The following is a 17,524-nucleotide window of genomic DNA, read 5'->3' as shown; positions in this document are numbered from 1 at the left end:
CATGCTAGTCTCAACTCGCCTGAAATCCATCATATCAGAATGTAAGGACCTCTCCCAATTATCATCCTATACTTGGTGGGCGTGGGTCCAATATACCAGGAGAGCGGACTATTCCCTAAACACCTACATGAAAACCTCATCAAAGAAAAAACTAAAAATCTGGTCAAGACTAGATTCATGCATTAATGACCAGCCGCCGCTGTCATGCCCAGCAAATGGCAGTTACCTCATCTCTTTTTTAACGGGCAAGTAAATGGATTCTAATTTAGAGAATAATAATCTTTGTCCCTTCCAATGGGGAGGAGGGAGGGTTTCTTATGAATTAATTTGAGATTCCTCAGAAGGAGAACTAGGATTACAGGTAAGAAACCTTTCCTTCTCCTTCAGGGGATCTTCATTGATAATCATAAGCACTGAATAGACTAGCAGACCCATCTCTAAAAAAGTCAATGGAAGAGGAGAGACCCTTCCAGATACTGGGGTAAAGCCTGGTTGCTCAAGCCCAGCCTACAGGAGACAATTGCAGAAAGGAAAGGTCTTTCCCAACACATATGCTGAGAGTATCTTTGAGATCCAAATGATGAACAAACTCATTATTGATGACTCTCACCCATTTTTATATGTTTTCTCCCATTTTCTTTCAATATGTCTGTGATTCCTCGTTCTGTATATGTTTTTCTCCTGTGTTTGTTCATTAGTCTATATTTCTTTTTTCTCTTTGCCTGTATCCTTTCTTTGTCTATATGTTCATCTCTCCTCTTTCTCTATATGATTTTCTCCCCTTTCTATCCATAGGTCTATCTCCTATTTTTCTCATTGTCTGTCTCTCTTCTTTGTCTATGTCTCTTTCTCTTTGTGGGTGCCTCTCTCTTTCTGTTTTCCTGTCTTCCCTCTTTCTGTCGCTTGCCCCCATTTTTATGTATGCAACTCTTCCCATATTTCCATATATTTGAACAGCTTTCAAACAAAACATCAAAAACATAACTTGAATACCTGCACTGTCTTTACCCTAGATGTGTATGTGTTTGGCCTGAGTGATGATGTAAGCGATGAGGAGATCAATGGGCTAGCTTCTAAAAAGCCGAAAGAGATTCACGTCTTCAAACTGATTGACATAGAAGATCTCCAGAAGACCTTTAATGCCATGATAGGTAAGCTTTTACTGTTACTTCATAAAGAGGGGAATAATGAGAAGGGGACTCAAATGAGTTGAGTGAACTATTGGACAGGCATGGTTGGCCTTTCATGCTCTACAAAGCACACTGCCCTGTGGAATTTGGAAAGGCCGGAGAGATGCAACTTCCTGTAAAGTGACTGTATCTCTTCTGTTAAAGAGATTGAAATGTGTTTCTTTTTTTAGATAAAACTAAATGGTGCATTTGAGATCTGATAGACATGTACATAAATTGTGTTAAGAGGACCCAATAAGCCAGAGACAAAAACTGTAAATGTTAAAACATCTTCACATCATGTCTCTAGTATTCACTTTAAAACATGTCTACAGGTATGATGAACTGACTAAAGTTATTGAGCAAAAATGAAGGACGAGTTCTGAGGAAAAAGGTATTAATATGGAAGCAGTGTACAACTGTAGACATGGCCTGGGTTCCACTCACTCTTCTTGGCAATGTAATGGCTACTAATGATGCTACACTCTATGCGTATATTTATTTAAAGATATGTCAGCCAATTTAAAGCCATTTTATAAGTTCTAATGAAGGACCCATCAGTTTGGGAAGGACTGCATTCAATCCATGTTCTTCTGCCATCACCAGTGGAGAGGTTGGAGTTAGCTTAAGTTAATAAAGATGTGAGGGCTTATCCTTAGTTATTGGAGGTCTGAAGGGGCTAGCTTCAGTTAACAGAAAGATATGAGAATTTGGCTTCTGTTAATGGAGATCTGAAGTGGTTAGCTTAATTTAATAAAGATCTGAATGTGTTAGCTTCAGTTAATGGCAATATGAGTGGTTAGCTTTAGTTAATGGGGATTAGAGGAGTACTTTCAGTTAATGCAGATAATAGGAGTTAGCTTCAGTTAAAAGATATATAAGGGGTGAACTTCATTTAATAGAGATCTGAAAGGTTAGCTTCATTTATTGGAGATCTCAGGGGTTTGCTTTGGTTAAGGGAGATCTGATGGGATTTACTTCAGTTAATGGAGAGGATAGCTTTAGGTAATAGAGATTTCAGGGATGAACTTCGTTTAATAGAGATCTGAAGGAATTAGCTTCACTTAAAGGAGGAATCAAGGGGTTAAGATCTGAAGGAGTTGGCTTCACTTAACGGAAGAATCAAGGGGTTAGATCTGAAGGAGTTAGCTTCACTTAAAGGAGGAATCAAGGGGTTAAGATCTGAAGGAGTTAGCTTCACTTAAGTTAATGTGGATCAGAGGAGTACCTTCAGTAAATGGAGATATGAAGGGGTTAGCTTCAGTTAATAGAGATATTAAATGTTATTGGGGATCTGAAGTGGTAAACTTTACTTATTGCAATCTGAAGGTTTTAGCATCAGTTGATGGAGGTCTGAGAAGGGATTAGCTTTAGTTTCTTCTCCCGGGTCCTAGACATTTGGCCCCACTGCTCTTGGAGACACTGCTTAAGAGGTCTTATGTGCTGCTGCTCATCAGGGGGATACTGCTGATATGAGAAGAGACGGGATCTTTCAGGCTGTCTGTCGAAGATTGGATTCAATCAGCTGGCACTTTTTTTGTAAATCGTGTTTCTGCATCTCATGATCCTCACAGGTTGTCATAAACATAGAATATTCCCGCCTATGCCCGTGACCCTGGAACACCTTTTTCATAAATATGAAAGTCAATCTGTAGTTGGAGGTAGATACCTCATTGTTAAACAGAATAGTGGTGCTACCTCTAGTATATATTGAAAACACCTTTACCAGCATCTTTTCTAGGGGTACCACCTATGCAATTACCACACATGCTTTTTCAACGCCGTCAATTGAAAGCATGGGTCATTACCATGCATTCATATTCTACGAAAATGTTTTCAACGCATATGCCTTTAAAATGCATGCCTTTACTATGAATATTTCATTGTAAAGGCATGGTTGATAAAGGCATATAGGTGCTTAACATTGAGCATGTGTGGTAAAAGCTCAGGCTATAGCATCTTCTCAGCACCTTCAACCTGTTTAGAAAAGCTGAATGTGGCATTTGCGCACTTGTCACTAAGAACGGACATTTTTAGGTTAGTTCGGATTAATTCAGTGTCTGTTTATTTGTGGAAAAATTGGGGGCTCCTTCATCTACAGTTTGAGCAGCATAGTTTACTGCTTCGTCAGATTAATTTAGTGCCTGTTTATTTGTGGTTAAATTGGGTGCTCATTCATCTACAGTTTCAGACGTTATAGTTTACCACTTGAGCCCTCATACTGCAAAGGCTGTGTGTGAGTTATTACTGATGCCATGGTGCACAGCCAGCTACATTTCAGCCCAGCCCAGATGCACAGCTACTAAATTACATGCCTGCTGTTTTTAGGTCTCGCGCCTAGCGGTGCACTGTGCAGCAGTGCTTGCGCAGCATGAGACATTTTGTAAGGGAAAAACGGGGAATCTAAGCTAACCTAGGAATCGCACACGCTTGTGCGTGTGCATTTCCTTTTCAGCTACCCCATTGACCCTAGCATGCATCTTTTAATTGAAGACTGCACGCTATTGGGCAAAGGCGGGCGCATTGCTCCGCCCACGGCCTATTGGTGTCTATTACGTGCGTGGTGAGCGTAATAGACACCAGTAGGCCATGTCTCGCAGTGGCGCACGCGCGAGCACCGTTTGCGGGCTTTTTTTTTTTCTCAAAAGGAAGTGAAAGCGAATGCTTTCCTGCCGCTTGTTTCTTTTTTTTTGTTGCTTCTGACGCCCGTTCCAATTCCACCTCTCCTTGCAAATGTTTTCCCTTTCCACTCCATCTGCGTATCTCAACTCCCATTGTCACTTTGTCTGCATTTCTTTTCGTCTCGGATGCCTCCTCCCCCATTTCTCCCATTTTCCAGTCTCCGCTTATCTCTTGTTCCTATTGAAGTTGGTGCTATACAGTACGATTATGGCGGAATATGAGCGCATTTGAAGCGCAATCAAAAGCTATAATGTATGAACGGGATCCGTTTTAGACTGATGACAGAACTTAACCTCGCGGTTCGGTTTTACACCGTAGGTGGCAAGAGTGCATAAAAAACCCTCGCAGGACTAGGAGTTACGATAGGCTGTCCGCTCTCTTGGCGGCACCACACTTCAGTTCCCACCCCTTGGCAGAAGAGGTGGTGATTCCCACTAGTCCTGCCTCTCTTTGTTCCTCTGGGCCCTGAATCATGTGCAAGACGAGCAGCACTCGGCAGCTCTCTCGCGCGGCCCTAGGGCTGAAAGAGAGAGTGTACCGCCTGTCCCCAGGGAGCAGCACAAGAAGCTAGCAAGTGCAGCGTGTGTTTCTGAGCAGATACTCGGTTTTCAGGACGTGTGCCTCCAGGATTGAATTAAATGTTGTGTTCCCGGCACAGGCTCAAGAAGGCGATTGCGTCATCCGAGGGAGAAAAATATGTATGTTGTTTTACCCAGAACTCAGTCTGGAATGCCGTAGACATATGGTCGTGTTTGTTCCTAAGGTTAGGGCCAGAAACATCAATGCTTTGAAGGACAATGGACCTGTGCATCATCGCAAGGCTCTTACATGCGGGGGCCACGGGCGGCAAACACTGGGACCGCCACAGGCGACAAAAGGCCTGAGACCTCCAGGTAGAGTTCACGCTATATAATAAAAAATAAAGAAAATTATGAGATCTATCGCCTTCCCTCTACTCTCTCCCCTTCTCTCAGCAGAGTCATCTACCCTCCCCTTAAATGATCCTCCCATCCCTAAACCCCACCCCAGTATTAACATTTACTGTATCAATAAAATCTACATTACTTGTACTAGATAATTTGCAGTAATGGGTAATCTGACCGCGTGACGTCACTTCTGTTTACATTCACAGCGTCACGCCTCTTCCCTGCAGCGATAATTTTTATCTCCCGAATCCTCCTATAGATTTTGTTCATTTTGGTGCCTAAACATTGATAAACAGGCATTTGCAATGCAATAGGTCTCGCATTATTAAATTTTGAGCTATTGGCATTGCTAAAGAATATAACAACAATAGCTCAAACTTTAATAATGCAAGACCTATTGCATTGCAAATGCTTGTTAGTAAAATTAGCGCCCTCACCGTAATTTCTTGTGCGCTGTGGCATGCTTTCCTGAAGCGTTTAATCAGCTTCCTGCATCATTGGAGTGCGCTACTCCAATTTCATTCATTTCATTCACTGAACCTGCTGATCATCTACTTGGAAACTTCTGACCAGATTCTACAACAAGCATTTGCAATGCATAAGGTCTCGCATTAGGAAAGTTTGAGCTATTGGTATTGTAAATGACACATTTTTTATATATGTGTTGGTTTTGAAAATAGCAAAAATAATAGCTTTGTCATTTACAATGCCAATAGTTATAACTTGTGACACCTATAGCATTTGTAATGCAATATGTGTTGTATTCACGTGACTTAGATGTATTGATATTACAAATAACAATGGCTTTGAATTTTTTTAAATAATTAATACTTAAATAAAAGTTATTGTAATTTATAATGGCAATAGATTAAACTTTTGTAAATAACTTTTGTGAAGAATATGTTCAGTGTATTTTATTGTGACGAAAATCCAAGAACAGAAGTGAAATACTAACCTCTTTTTGTCACATTTGTAATAAAGCTTGAAACATTGAGAGATCATATTTGACCCAGTTGTTGGTAAATGGTTGCACAGATTGATGCTGTGGTGGGGCTGAGAGATGTTGTGGTGGCGACTAGTGATGCTGTGGCATTCAATGATCCTGTGGTAGCGCATAGTGATGTTGTTGTGCCCCTTAGTGATGCTGTGGTGATGCGATAGATAGAGTGAGTGGGATAGATAGATAGAGTGAGGGCGATAGATAGATAGAGGGAGGGCGATAGATAGAGGGCGATAGAGAGATTGAGTGAGCGAGATAGATAGATAGATAGGAGTGAGGGCGATAGATAGCTAGACAGATAGATAGAGTGATGGCGATCAGTATCTAAATAAATAGATAGAATGAGGGCGATAGATCGATAGAAAGATAGATAGAGTGAGGGCGATAGATAGATAGAGTGAGGGCGATAGATAGATTGATAGATAGATAGAGTGAGGGCGATAGATAGATAGAGTTAGGGCGATAGATAGATAGAGTGAGGGCGATAGATAGAGTGAGGGCGATAGATAGAGTGAGGGCGATAGATAGAGTGAGGGCGATAGATAGAGTGAGGGCGATAGAAAGAGTGAGGGCGATAGATAGAGTGAGGGCGATAGAAAGAGTGAGGGCGATAGATAGAGTGAGGGCGATAGATAGAGTGAGGGCGATAAGATAGAGTGAGGGCGATAGATAGATAGAGTGAGGGCGATAGATAGATAGAGTGAGGGCGATAGATAGATAGAGTGAGGGCGATAGATAGATAGAGTGAGGGCGATAGATAGATAGAGTGAGGGCAATAGATAGATAGAGTGAGGGCGATAGATAGATAGAGTGAGGGCGATAGATAGATAGATAGATAGATAGAGTGAGGGCGATAGATAGACAGATAGAGTGAGGGCGATAGATAGACAGATAGAGTGAGGGCGATAGATAGACAGATAGAGTGAGGGCGATTAGATAGATAGACTGAGGCCGATAGATAGAGTGAGGGCGATAGATCGATAGACAGATAGAGTGAGGGCGATAGATCGATAGACAGATAGAGTGAGGGCGATAGATAGACAGATAGAGTGAGGGCGATAGATAGACAGATAGAGTGAGGGCGATAGATAGACAGATAGAGTGAGGGCGATAGATCGATAGACAGATAGAGTGAGGGCGATAGATCGATAGACAGAGTGAGGGCGATAGATCGATAGACAGAGTGAGGGCGATAGATCGATAGACAGATAGAGTGAGGGCGATAGATAGATAGATAGTTGTGTGTGTGGTTGTGTGTGGTTGTGGTTGTGTGTGTGGTTGTGGTTGTGTGTGCGTGGTTGTGTGTGCGTGGTTGTGTGTGTGTGGTTGTGTGTGTTATGCTTTGTTTTTCTATGTTTTGTTATGCTATGTTTTGTTGTGTTTGGAATGCTATGTTTTGCTAGGCTATGATATGTTTCGTTTTGTTATGCTATGCTATGTTTTGTTTTGCTATTCTATGCTTTGTTTTGTTTTGCTATGCTATGTTTTTTGCTATCCTATGCTTTGTTTTGTTATGCTATGCAATGCTTTGTTGTGTTTGTTATGCTATGCTTTGTTATGCTATGCTATGTTGTGTTGTGTTGTGTTTTGCTATGCTATGCTTTGTTTTGCTATGATATGTTTTGTTATGCTATGTTTTGTTATGCTATGCTATGTTTTGTTATGCTGTGCTTTGTTATGCTTTGTTATGCTATGCTATGTTTTGCTATGCTATGCTTTGTTTTGCTATGCTATGTTTTGTTGTGTTTGCTATGCTATGTTTTGCTATGCTATTATATGTTTTGCTATGCTATGTTTTGTTATGCCATGTTTCGTTATGCCATGTTTTGTTATGCCATGTTTTGTTATGCTATGTTTTGTTTTGCTATCCTATGCTTTGTTTTGTTATGCTATGCTCTGTTTAGTTTTGCTATCCTATGCTATGTTGTGTTTTGTTATGCTATGCTATGTTGTGTTTTGTTATGCTATGCTATGTTGTGTTTTGTTATGCTATGCTATGCTATGTTTTGTTATGCTATGCTATGTTTTGTTATGCTATGCTATGCTATGTTATGCTTTGTTATGCTATGCTATGTTTTGCTATGCTATACTTTGTTTTGCTATGCTATGTTTTGTTGTGTTTGATATGCTATGTTTTGCTATGCTATTATATGTTTTGCTATGCTATGTTTTGTTATGCCATGTTTTGTTATGCCATGTTTTGTTATGCCATGTTTTGTTAGGCTATGTTTTGTTAGGCTATGTTTTGTTTTGCTATCCTATGCTTTGTTTTGTTATCCTATGCTATGTTGTGTTTTGTTATGCTATGCTATGTTGTGTTTTGTTATGCTATGCTATGTTGTGTTTTGTTATGCTATGCTGTGTTTTGTTATGCTATGCTGTGTTTTGTTATGCTATGCTGTGTTTTGTTATGCTATGTTTTGTTATGCTATGCTATGTTTTGTTATGCTATTTTTTGTTATGCAATTTTTTGTTATGCTATTTTTTGTTATGCTATTTTTTGTTATGCTATGTTTTGTTGTGCTTGGTTATGCTGTGCTTGGTTGTGCTGTGCTTGGTTGTGCTGTGCTTGGTTGTGCTGTGCTTGGTTGTGCTTGGTTGTGCTGTGCTTGGTTGTGCTGTGCTTGGTTGTGCTGTGCTTGGTTGTGCTGTGCTCGGTTGTGCTGTGCTTGGTTGTGCTGTGCTTGGTTGTGCTGTACTTTGCTGTGCTGTGTTTTGCTGTGCTGTGTTTTGCTGTGCTGTGTTTTGCATTGCTGTGTTTTGCTGTGCTGTGTTTTGCTGTGCTGTGTTTTGCTGTGTTGTGCTGTGCTGTGTTGTGCTTTGTTTTGCTGTGCTGTGCTGTGCTTTGTTTTGCTGTGCTGTGCTGTGTTGTGCTTTGTTTTGCTGTGCTGTGCTGTGTTGTGCTTTGTTTTGCTGTGCTGTGTTGTGCTGTGTTGTGCTTTGTTTTGCTGTGCTGTGTTGTGCTGTGCTGTGTTGTGCTTTGTTTTGTTGTGCTGTGATGTGTTTTGCTGTGTTTTGCTGTGTTTTGTTTTGCTGTGTTTTGCTGTGCTGTGTTTTGCTGTGCTGTGTTTTGCTGTGCTGTGCTGTGCTGTGCTGTGTTGTGCTGTGCTTTGCTGTGCTGTGTTTTGCTGTGTTTTGCTGTGCTGTCCTGTGCTGTGCTGTGTTTTGCTGTGCTGTGTTGTGTTTTGCTGTGCTGTGTTGTGTTGTGCTGTGCTGTGCTTTGCTGTGCTGTGCTGTGTTTTGCTGTGCTGTGTTGTGCTGTGCTGTGCTGTGTTGTGTTTTGCTGTGCTGTGTTGTGTTTTGCTGTGCTGTGTTTTGCTGTGCTGTGTTGTGTTGTGTTTTGCTGTGCTGTGTTGTGTTTTGCTGTGCTGTGCTGTGTTGTGTTGTGTTTTGCTGTGCTGTGCTGTGTTTTGCTGTGCTGTGCTGTGTTTTGCTGTGCTGTGTTTTGCTGTGCTGTGCTTTGCTGTGCTGTGCTTTGCTGTGCTGTGTTTTGCTGTGTTTTGCTGTGCTGTGCTGTCCTGTGCTGTGCTGTGTTTTGCTGTGCTGTGCTGTGCTGTGCTGTGTTGTGTTGTGTTTTGCTGTGCTGTGTTGTGCTGTGTTTTGCTGTGCTGTGTTGTGCTGTGCTGTGTTGTGTTTTGCAGTGCTGTGCTGTGTTGTGTTTTGCTGTGCTGTGTTTTGCTGTGCTGTGTTGTATTTTGCTGTGCTGTGCTGTGTTGTGTTGTGTTTTGCTGTGCTGTGCTGTGTTGTGTTGTGCTGTGTTGTGTTTTGCTGTGCTGTGTTGTGTTGTGTTTTGCTGTGCTGGTAAGGGTATGTGAGGGGGCGTGTGAGGGGGTGTGAAGGTGAGGAGGTGTGTGAGGGTGAGGAGGTGTGTGAGGGTGAGGAGGTGTGTGAGGGGTGAGGGGGTGAGGGCGTGAGGGTTGTGTTGTGTTGTGTTTTGCTGTGTTGTGTTGTGCTGTGTTTTGCTGTGCTGTGTTGTGTTGTGTTTTGCTGTGCTGTGCTGTGTTGTGCTGTGCTGTGTTTTGCTGTGCTGTGCTGTGCTGTGTTGTGCTGTGCTGTGCTGTGTTGTGCTGTGCTGTGCTGTGTTGTGTTGTGTTTTGCTGTGCTGTGCTGTGTTGTGTTTTGCTGTGCTGTGCTGTGTTTTGCTGTGCTGTGCTGTGTTGTGTTTTGCTGTGCTGTGTTGTGTTGTGTTTTGCTGTGCTGGTAAGGGTATGTGAGGGTGTGTGTGAGGGGGTGTGAAGGTGAGGAGGTGTGTGAGGGTGAGGAGGTGTGTGAGGGTGAGGAGGTATGTGAGGGGTGAGGGGGTGAGGGCGTGAGGGTTGTGTTGTGTTTTGTTTTGCTGTGTTGTGTTGTGCTGTGCTGTGTTTTGCTGTGCTGTGCTGTGTTGTGTTTTGCTGTGCTGTGTTGTGTTGTGCTGTGCTGTGTTTTGCTGTGCTGTGCTGTGCTGTGCTGTGCTGTGTTGTGTTGTGCTGTATTGTGTTGTGCTGTGTTGTGCTGTGCTGTGTTTTGCTGTGCTGTGCTGTGTTTTGCTGTGCTGTGTTGTGTTTTGCTGTGCTGCGTTGTGTTGTGTTTTGCTGTGCTGTGTTGTGTTTTGCTGTGCTGTGTTGTGTTTTGCTGTGCTGTGTTGTGTTGTGTTTTGCTGTGCTGGTAAGGGTATGTGAGGGTGTGTGTGAGGGGGTGTGAGGGTGAGGAGGTGTGTGAGGGTGAGGAGGTGTGTGAGGGGTGAGGGGGTGAGGGCGTGAGGGTGAGTGTCTCCAATGAATGTCACTGCTTCGCCTTCTTTGAAAATGTTCAGTGCTGCAAATAGAGCATGCCGCCCTAATTATCACAGCATGAGGCCCCAAAGTGATAATTATCACAGCATGCAGAGAGCCGCCCCACGCTGCTGGAGCACTCAACTGCACATTAATTATAGTTGAGTGCTCCAGCAGCCTGGGGCGCCTGTTGACATGCTGTGATAAGTGGGTCTCATGCTGTGATAATTGTTGCAGCGCCTGAGGAAGTGGAGACTCCTGCTGGGATAATTGATCTTGTGGCGCCTCAGGAAGTAGAGTTTCATGCTGGGATAATTGGTCTGGCGGGCTTGCAGCGCCTGACGTCCAACAAACGTGCACAAGCTGCTCAACCTTGAAGCGCGTTCACAGACCTGGGTCGGCTCGTGCCCAGGTCTGTATCGGGCTCGTTCACAGCTGTTACTCCCTTGACAGGGAGGAAGGTGACTATAGTCTCGCTGGCGGGAGCGCTTCGCGCTCCAACGCCAGCTCGACCTAAAAAGTAATGATGCGTATGTATGTAAATTGCACAGTGTAAATTGGACTTCTATTTACCACAGCGCCATTACCAGGCATAAGCCTTAATCATTTGTTGTACAGGCATGCATGGTAAATGCATATGTGTGTTAAAGGCATGCGTGATAATGGCTTTGTGGTAACAATCACGCGCCTTGGGACCCTCACAGTGAGTGGTGCGTTACATATACCCGTGATTGATTGATTGATTGGTTCTGACTGTGTTTTAATGGCTGTTTCCCTTTCTAGGAGGGTACAACTCCATTTAAAAAGGCTCTAAGACCACATTGCAGCACATAGATGAAGATATATGCAACAGTATCCCAAATAGTCTTTTACCATCATTCTCTGTTAGGGAAATAATGCAGGGAATGCCTGTCAGAGGGTAAACATACCTATTAAAAAAGTACTGTTTATTTCAGAAGTTAACAGCTTCCCTGTCACAGCGTGCCCTGTACTGGCAGTTGCCTTACAGATCCATTTCTTTATTCCAAGTCCTGCTGAGAGGATCTCAAAACACCTCAGGATAAATATGCCAGTTTTTTCTCAGGTTTTTACTTCAACATTGAAGATTTTCATCTTTATTCAACATCTTCGAGTTCCTGCTGCCTCTTTTTCCATTTCTTTAATCACTGGAGGGAATGCCCTTCATGTGGAAGAAAGAAGGCTGCATTAGACCCTCATGCTGTGTGTGTGTGTGTGGTGCATCTTCAACCCACACCTTCAGTAAAAAAATATGCCCTCAAAGATAGAGAGAGAATCAGGCTAAGGGGGAAGCTAGAAGACATCACAGCAGAGGAAGAGCAGAAATAACAAAAAAGACAAAACTGAGAGGATGTTTCCTCTTCTGAAACAGAAAAATATTCACACAAAAGTAGATCTATAGAGAAGAGGTGAAGAAAACAACATTGCCATCATTCTAAGCACTCTTGCCACACCAGGGAGTAGGGGTCGATGTTGAGATCATCAGAACCTAAATGTTCACCATCGAGGAGTGTGATGGCATCTCCGCATTCAATGCCTCGGTATATACTCCCATGGTTCCATCTACCCCTATGGTGTCAACTCTGGCACTAACGTTGCACCTTACGAAGCTGATTTTTTTCAACATCACGATATTCTACATCAAGACATCATGTTTTGCTGTCCACGAAATACAGATCCAGGATGTCACCATCAAGATGACAGTTGGGCAGATCTACGTCAAATGTTTCTTCAGCATCAATTTTCTCAATTTCTTAACATGAGGCTATTACTTTGGAGCACACTGACATTTTATCATCTCCAAGATTCACAACTCTAGCTGAAGATCCTTCTTCCAAATCCTCTCATGTCTCCAGCTCCTTCAATTCTTCCACATCTTATTTCACCACAATGTCCGGTTATGGTTCCTTGGGCTGCATCTTTGTCAACTGGCCTTTAAAACCTCAAGCAACACCGGTTCCGTAAGGGGAGGAAACATAGACAATCTCCTTTCTTGCCCACAACCTCAAGGTCTCATTCCATGGACTTCTTTATCTCTTTTACACTTAACATCTCCACCAGCATTACCAGTTAGAAAAACATTCAGCCAGTTATGATGTGAAAATGAAATGCGGCTGTAATTGTACTTTACTTGATCGATTTAAAAAACAAATAGAAAACATTTATTTAAAAAAAACTGAAAATCTTTGGCCAATGATGTACTAACTTTTCAAGATGTCCTAATAAGAGGAGCCTCAAAACTAAACATTCAAATGTAAGCACCACAAACAGGAGTATCGTTATCAGGGAGATTTTAAAAACCCAGAGTCTCTCAAATACCTAAACTTCCATTGGTGTCAGGTTTTGCGGAATTAGCTGAGGAATAATTCTTATAACCAACAATTGTAAAGTTAGTTACACCTAAACTTTCCAGAGGATACAAATTAGTAGTTCAAAATCCCATCTACCTCAGACAAGAATGCAAACCTGATTATGTCATAGTGTGTGGTCAAAAAAGACATGCTTTTGAATCATTAATTCAGATTCAGTGGGCAGAAAGATCTGTGGATCGAAAGCTGTGGCTTTCAAAACATCACGTGTCTTGGTGCTGCTAGGCAGATATGACAGAGCTTAGTGGGAGTTTCTTCTTGCTTTTGGAAAATACCTATCTAAAGAAAGTTCAAGTTCAAGTTCAGAAATTTGTATAGCGCACTACTCACCCAGAGGGTCTCAAGGCGCTTGAGGGAGGGAGGTGAATTTACTTATCGAATATCCAGGTTTTTAGTTGCTTTCTGAAAGAGAGGTGGTTCTGAGTGAGGAGGAGGTGGGTGGGGAGAGAATTCCAGGTTTTAGCCGCTAAGTAGGAGAAGGATCTTCCCCCCATGGTGGATCTGTGGATGCGCGGGATTGCGGCGAGGGCTTGATTGGACGATCGTAGTTGGCGGCAGGGGGTGTAGAAGGATAGACGCGTGTTGAGGCATTTGGGTCCTAGGTCATAGAGGGCTTTGTGTGCGTGGGTGAGGGGACGGAACATTATTCTCTTGTTGACAGGGAGCCAATGGAGGTCTTTCAGGTGGTCGGAAATGTGAGCTTGCCGAGGGATGTCCAAAATGAGCCTGGCTGAGGCGTTTTGGATGCGTTGGAGTTTTTTCTGTAGTTTGGCTGTGGTTCCGGCGTAAAGGGTGTTGCCGTAATCCAATCGGCTTGTGACCAGTGCGTGGGTGACTGTCTTTCTTGTTTCGGTGGGGATCCAACGGAAGATTTTTTTGAGCATTCGTAGGATGTTGAAGCAAGCTGATGAGACGGCGTTGACTTGTCTGGTCATCGAGAGGGAGGAGTCTAGGATGAAGCCCAGGTTACGTGCGTGGTCCGTAGGTATGGGTGCGGTTCCGAGGGCCGGTGGCCACCATGAGTTGTCCCAGGCAGAGGGGGATGGTCCTAAGATGAGGACTTCTGTTTTGTCCGAGTTTAGTTTTAAACGGCTGTTCTTCATCCATTCGGCTACTTCTTTCATTCCTTCGTGTAGGTTGGTTTTGGCGGTGTTTGGGTCTTTTGTGAGGGAGAGGATCAGCTGGGTGTCATCTGCGTAGAAGATGATGTTGAGGTTGTGTTGGCGGGCGATGGATGCGAGGGGACTCATGTATACCTTGAAGAGGGTGGGGCTGAGTGACGATCCTTGTGGTACGCCGCAGATGACTTCGGTGGCCTCTGATTTGAAAGGGGGGAGGCGGACTCTCTGGGTTCTTCCGGTGAGGAACGATATTATTCAGTCCAATGCCTTTCCTTGTACTCCGATGTTGCTGAGGCGTTGTATGAGGGTGCTATGACAGACTGTGTTGAAGGCTGCGGAGAGGTCAAGTAAGATGAGAGCAACTGTTTCTCCGTTGTCCATTAGTGTTCGGATGTCATCTGTTGCTGCGATGAGGGCGGTTTCGGTGCTGTGTTTGGCTCGGAAGCCTGATTGAGAGGAGTCGAGGGATTTGTTGGATTCTAGGAAGGCGGCGAGCTGACTGTTGATGGCTTTCTCGATGACTTTGGCGGGGAATGGGAGGAGCGAGATGGGGCGGTAGTTCTTAAGTTCGGTTGGGTCAGCCGTGGGTTTCTCCAGAAGGGCGCTGAGTTCGGCATGTTTCCAGTTTTCTGGGAAGGTGGCGGAGTTGAGGGAGCAGTTGATTACGTCTCGGAGATGGGGTGCGATGATGGAGTCTGCTTTGTTGAAGATGTGGTGGGGACAAGGGTCGGTTGGCGATCCTGAGTGGATGGAATTCATCAGGCGGATTGTGTCTTCAGTGGTGATTGGGTTCCAGACGCAAAGGTTGTTAGAGGGGGGTTTTGGTTCGGAGGTGGGTGGAGTGGGCCGGTGTTCGGACTGGTTTTGAAAGCTGTTGTGTATTTCGGCGATTTTGTTGTGGAAGAATGATGATAGAGAGTCGCAGAGGTCTTGGGAGGGGGTGATGTCGTTAGTGCCTGTGGAGGGGTTAGTGAATTCTTTGACGATGTTGAATAGTTCTTGCTGTTTTGGGCATTGTTGTCAAGTTGATCCTTAAATGCTGATTTCTTGGTGGATCGGATGAGTTGGTGGTGTTTGCGGGTGGCGTTTTTGAAGAAGGCCAGGTTGTCAGTGGTAGGGTTTTTTCTCCAGGTTTTCTCGAGAGTCCGACAGAGCTTCTTGGATTTCTTAAGGTCATCGTTGAACCAGGGGGCTTTTTTGTTCCCTTGCTTGATTAGATTGTTTTTCAAGGGTGCTAGTTCGTCTGCGCTGTGGGTGATCCATTGTGTGAGGTTGGTGGCTGCTTGGTTTGGGTGTTTTGTTGAAGTGATGAGAAGAGCTGGTCGGTGGTGATTTTGTTCCAGTTTCTTCGGGGAATAGGTTGTGGGGGGTTATGGGACGTGGATTTTTTGTAGTAGAAGTGAACGCAGCTGTGGTCCGTCCAGTGGAGAGCTGTGGTGTGATCGAAGGAGATGTGCTTGCTGGAGGTGACGATAGGGTCAAGCGTGTGTCCGGCGGAGTGGGTGGGGGTGTCAACGAGTTGTTTGAGTCCGAGATTGGCCATGTTGTCCAGAAGGGTGGTGGTGTTGTTGTCGTTTTTCTTGTCCAGGTGGAAGTTGAGGTCTCCCAGTAGAATGTAGTTCTCGGATGAGATGGCATGTGGGCTGATGAAGTCAGCGATGTCTTCACTGAATTGTGAGCGGGGTCCTGGGGGTCTGTAGATAAGGGTGCCTCTGAGTGTGGTTTTGGGGTCGGTGTGAATCTGGAAGTGAAGGTGTTCGGCGGTAGCGAGGTTATCGTCGGAGCTGGTTGTGATGCGGATGGTGTTCTTATGGACGATGGCGATGCCTCCTCCTGTTTGGTTGATGCGGTCCTTTCGGATGATCTTGTAGGTGTCCGGGATGGCTATGGCGATGTCGGGGGCTGATGAGGCGTTCATCCAAGTTTCTGTAAGGAAGGCGACGTCTGGCGATGTAGTGTCGAGTAGGTTCCAGAGTTCGATGGAGTGTCTGTGGACTGAGCAGGTGTTGAGCAGTAAGCACTTTAGGTGGTTAGTGTCGGAGCTCTGTTTGGAGTTTGTGGATTTGGTGTGGGTCCTGATGCAGTCGAACTTGCAGGAGTGGCAGGTGAAGGGTCCATGTGTGTCCTGGAGCGGCTTGGTAGCAGTTAGGGAGTGGGCCGGGGTTAAGTGCTGAGAGGGTTGCGGCGTCGTATGTTATGCGGGTGGAATGGGATTTGCGTGGACCAGGGGGGCTGGCGCTGGGCGCGGTCCAGGCGCGGACGGGCGTAGACGGGCTTACCTTTGGCGCACCTTCAGCGCGCATAGGGCGCGATCGCTGCGCGTGAACGCTGCGCGCGTAGGCATCTGTCATATGTGCATAGTGGAAGGGGAGGGGCGAGGCAGGATCAGCTGGGAGGCGGGAGCAGGGTGGAGATCAGGGCAGGGAGGCACAACACAACAACAAAAAACAAAATGGCAGCAAGCCAATATCGCAACAGGATTGGGGCACAATTGTAAATAGCGCGTTGCAAATGGCAGTGGCGCCGGCACAATCAGGCACAAATAAGTCTGCCGGCAGCCCAGCACAAGTTCAAATATCGTACAAGCGCACCTTGGCAATCAAGCGCTACGATCTAATTTACATCAGCAATTTAATAAATAATAATAAACAGGCGGGGCAATCTAGCGCTACGAACTCTAATAAATAATTATGCAGGCTAAAGTAGTTGTGGGTGCAAGGCGAGATAGGCACTCAGCAGTCTGGCGGTAAGCGCTACGATACCAGGCGAGGCATGGAGCAGGGTGTGGAGCGACCTCTTCTGCTGGGAGCAGTACGGTCACAGCGCTACCACGGCAGAGCGGGGGTAAACAGTATCAGTGGGAGGGAGGAACAGCTGGGAGGCGGGAGCGGGGTGGAGATCAGGGCAGGGAGGCACAACACAGCAACAAAAAACAAAATGGCAGCAAGCCAATATCGCAACAGGATTGGGGCACAATTGTAAATAGCGCGATGCAAATGGCAGTGGCGCCGGCACAATCAGGCACAAATAAGTCTGCAGGCAGCCCAGCACAAGTTCAAATATCGTACAAGCGCACCTTGGCAATCAAGCGCTACGATCTAATTTACATCAGCAATTTAATAAATAATAATAAACAGGCGGGGCAATCTAGCGCTACGAACTCTAATAAATAATTATGCAGGCTAAAGCAGTTGTGGGTGCAAGGCGAGATAGGCACTCAGCAGTCTGGCGGTAAACGCTACGATACCAGGCGAGGCAGGGAGCAGCGTGTGGAGCGACCTCTTCTGCTGGGAGCAGGACGGTCACAGCGCTACCACGGCAGAGCGGGGGTAAACAGTATCAGTGGGAGGGAGGATCAGCTGGGAGGCCGGAGCGGGGTGGAGATCAGGGCAGGGAGGCACAACACAACAACAAAAAACAAAATGGCAGCAAGCCAATATCGCAACAGGATTGGGGCACAATTGTAAATAGCGCGATGCAAATGGCAG

General features: G+C 45.0%; 1 protein-coding gene across 2 annotated transcripts in view; it reads left to right on the top strand.

The window, feature by feature from the left end:
* Nucleotides 1–17,524, top strand: part of LOC144756261 (complement factor B-like) — a 457,893-nt gene that overhangs the window by 231,496 nt on the left and 208,873 nt on the right. For both annotated transcript variants that reach the window (XM_078645906.1, XM_078645904.1), the window contains exon 10: nucleotides 1,014–1,151. In XM_078645906.1, coding sequence (XP_078502032.1) covers nucleotides 1,014–1,151 — 138 coding nt within the window. The remainder of the gene's footprint in view (nucleotides 1–1,013; nucleotides 1,152–17,524) is intronic.

The sequence above is a fragment of the Lissotriton helveticus genome, chromosome 5_1 (assembly GCF_964261635.1).
Source record: "Lissotriton helveticus chromosome 5_1, aLisHel1.1, whole genome shotgun sequence".
NCBI lineage: Eukaryota > Metazoa > Chordata > Amphibia > Caudata > Salamandridae > Lissotriton > Lissotriton helveticus.
This window is presented reverse-complemented; position numbering and strand designations above follow the sequence as displayed.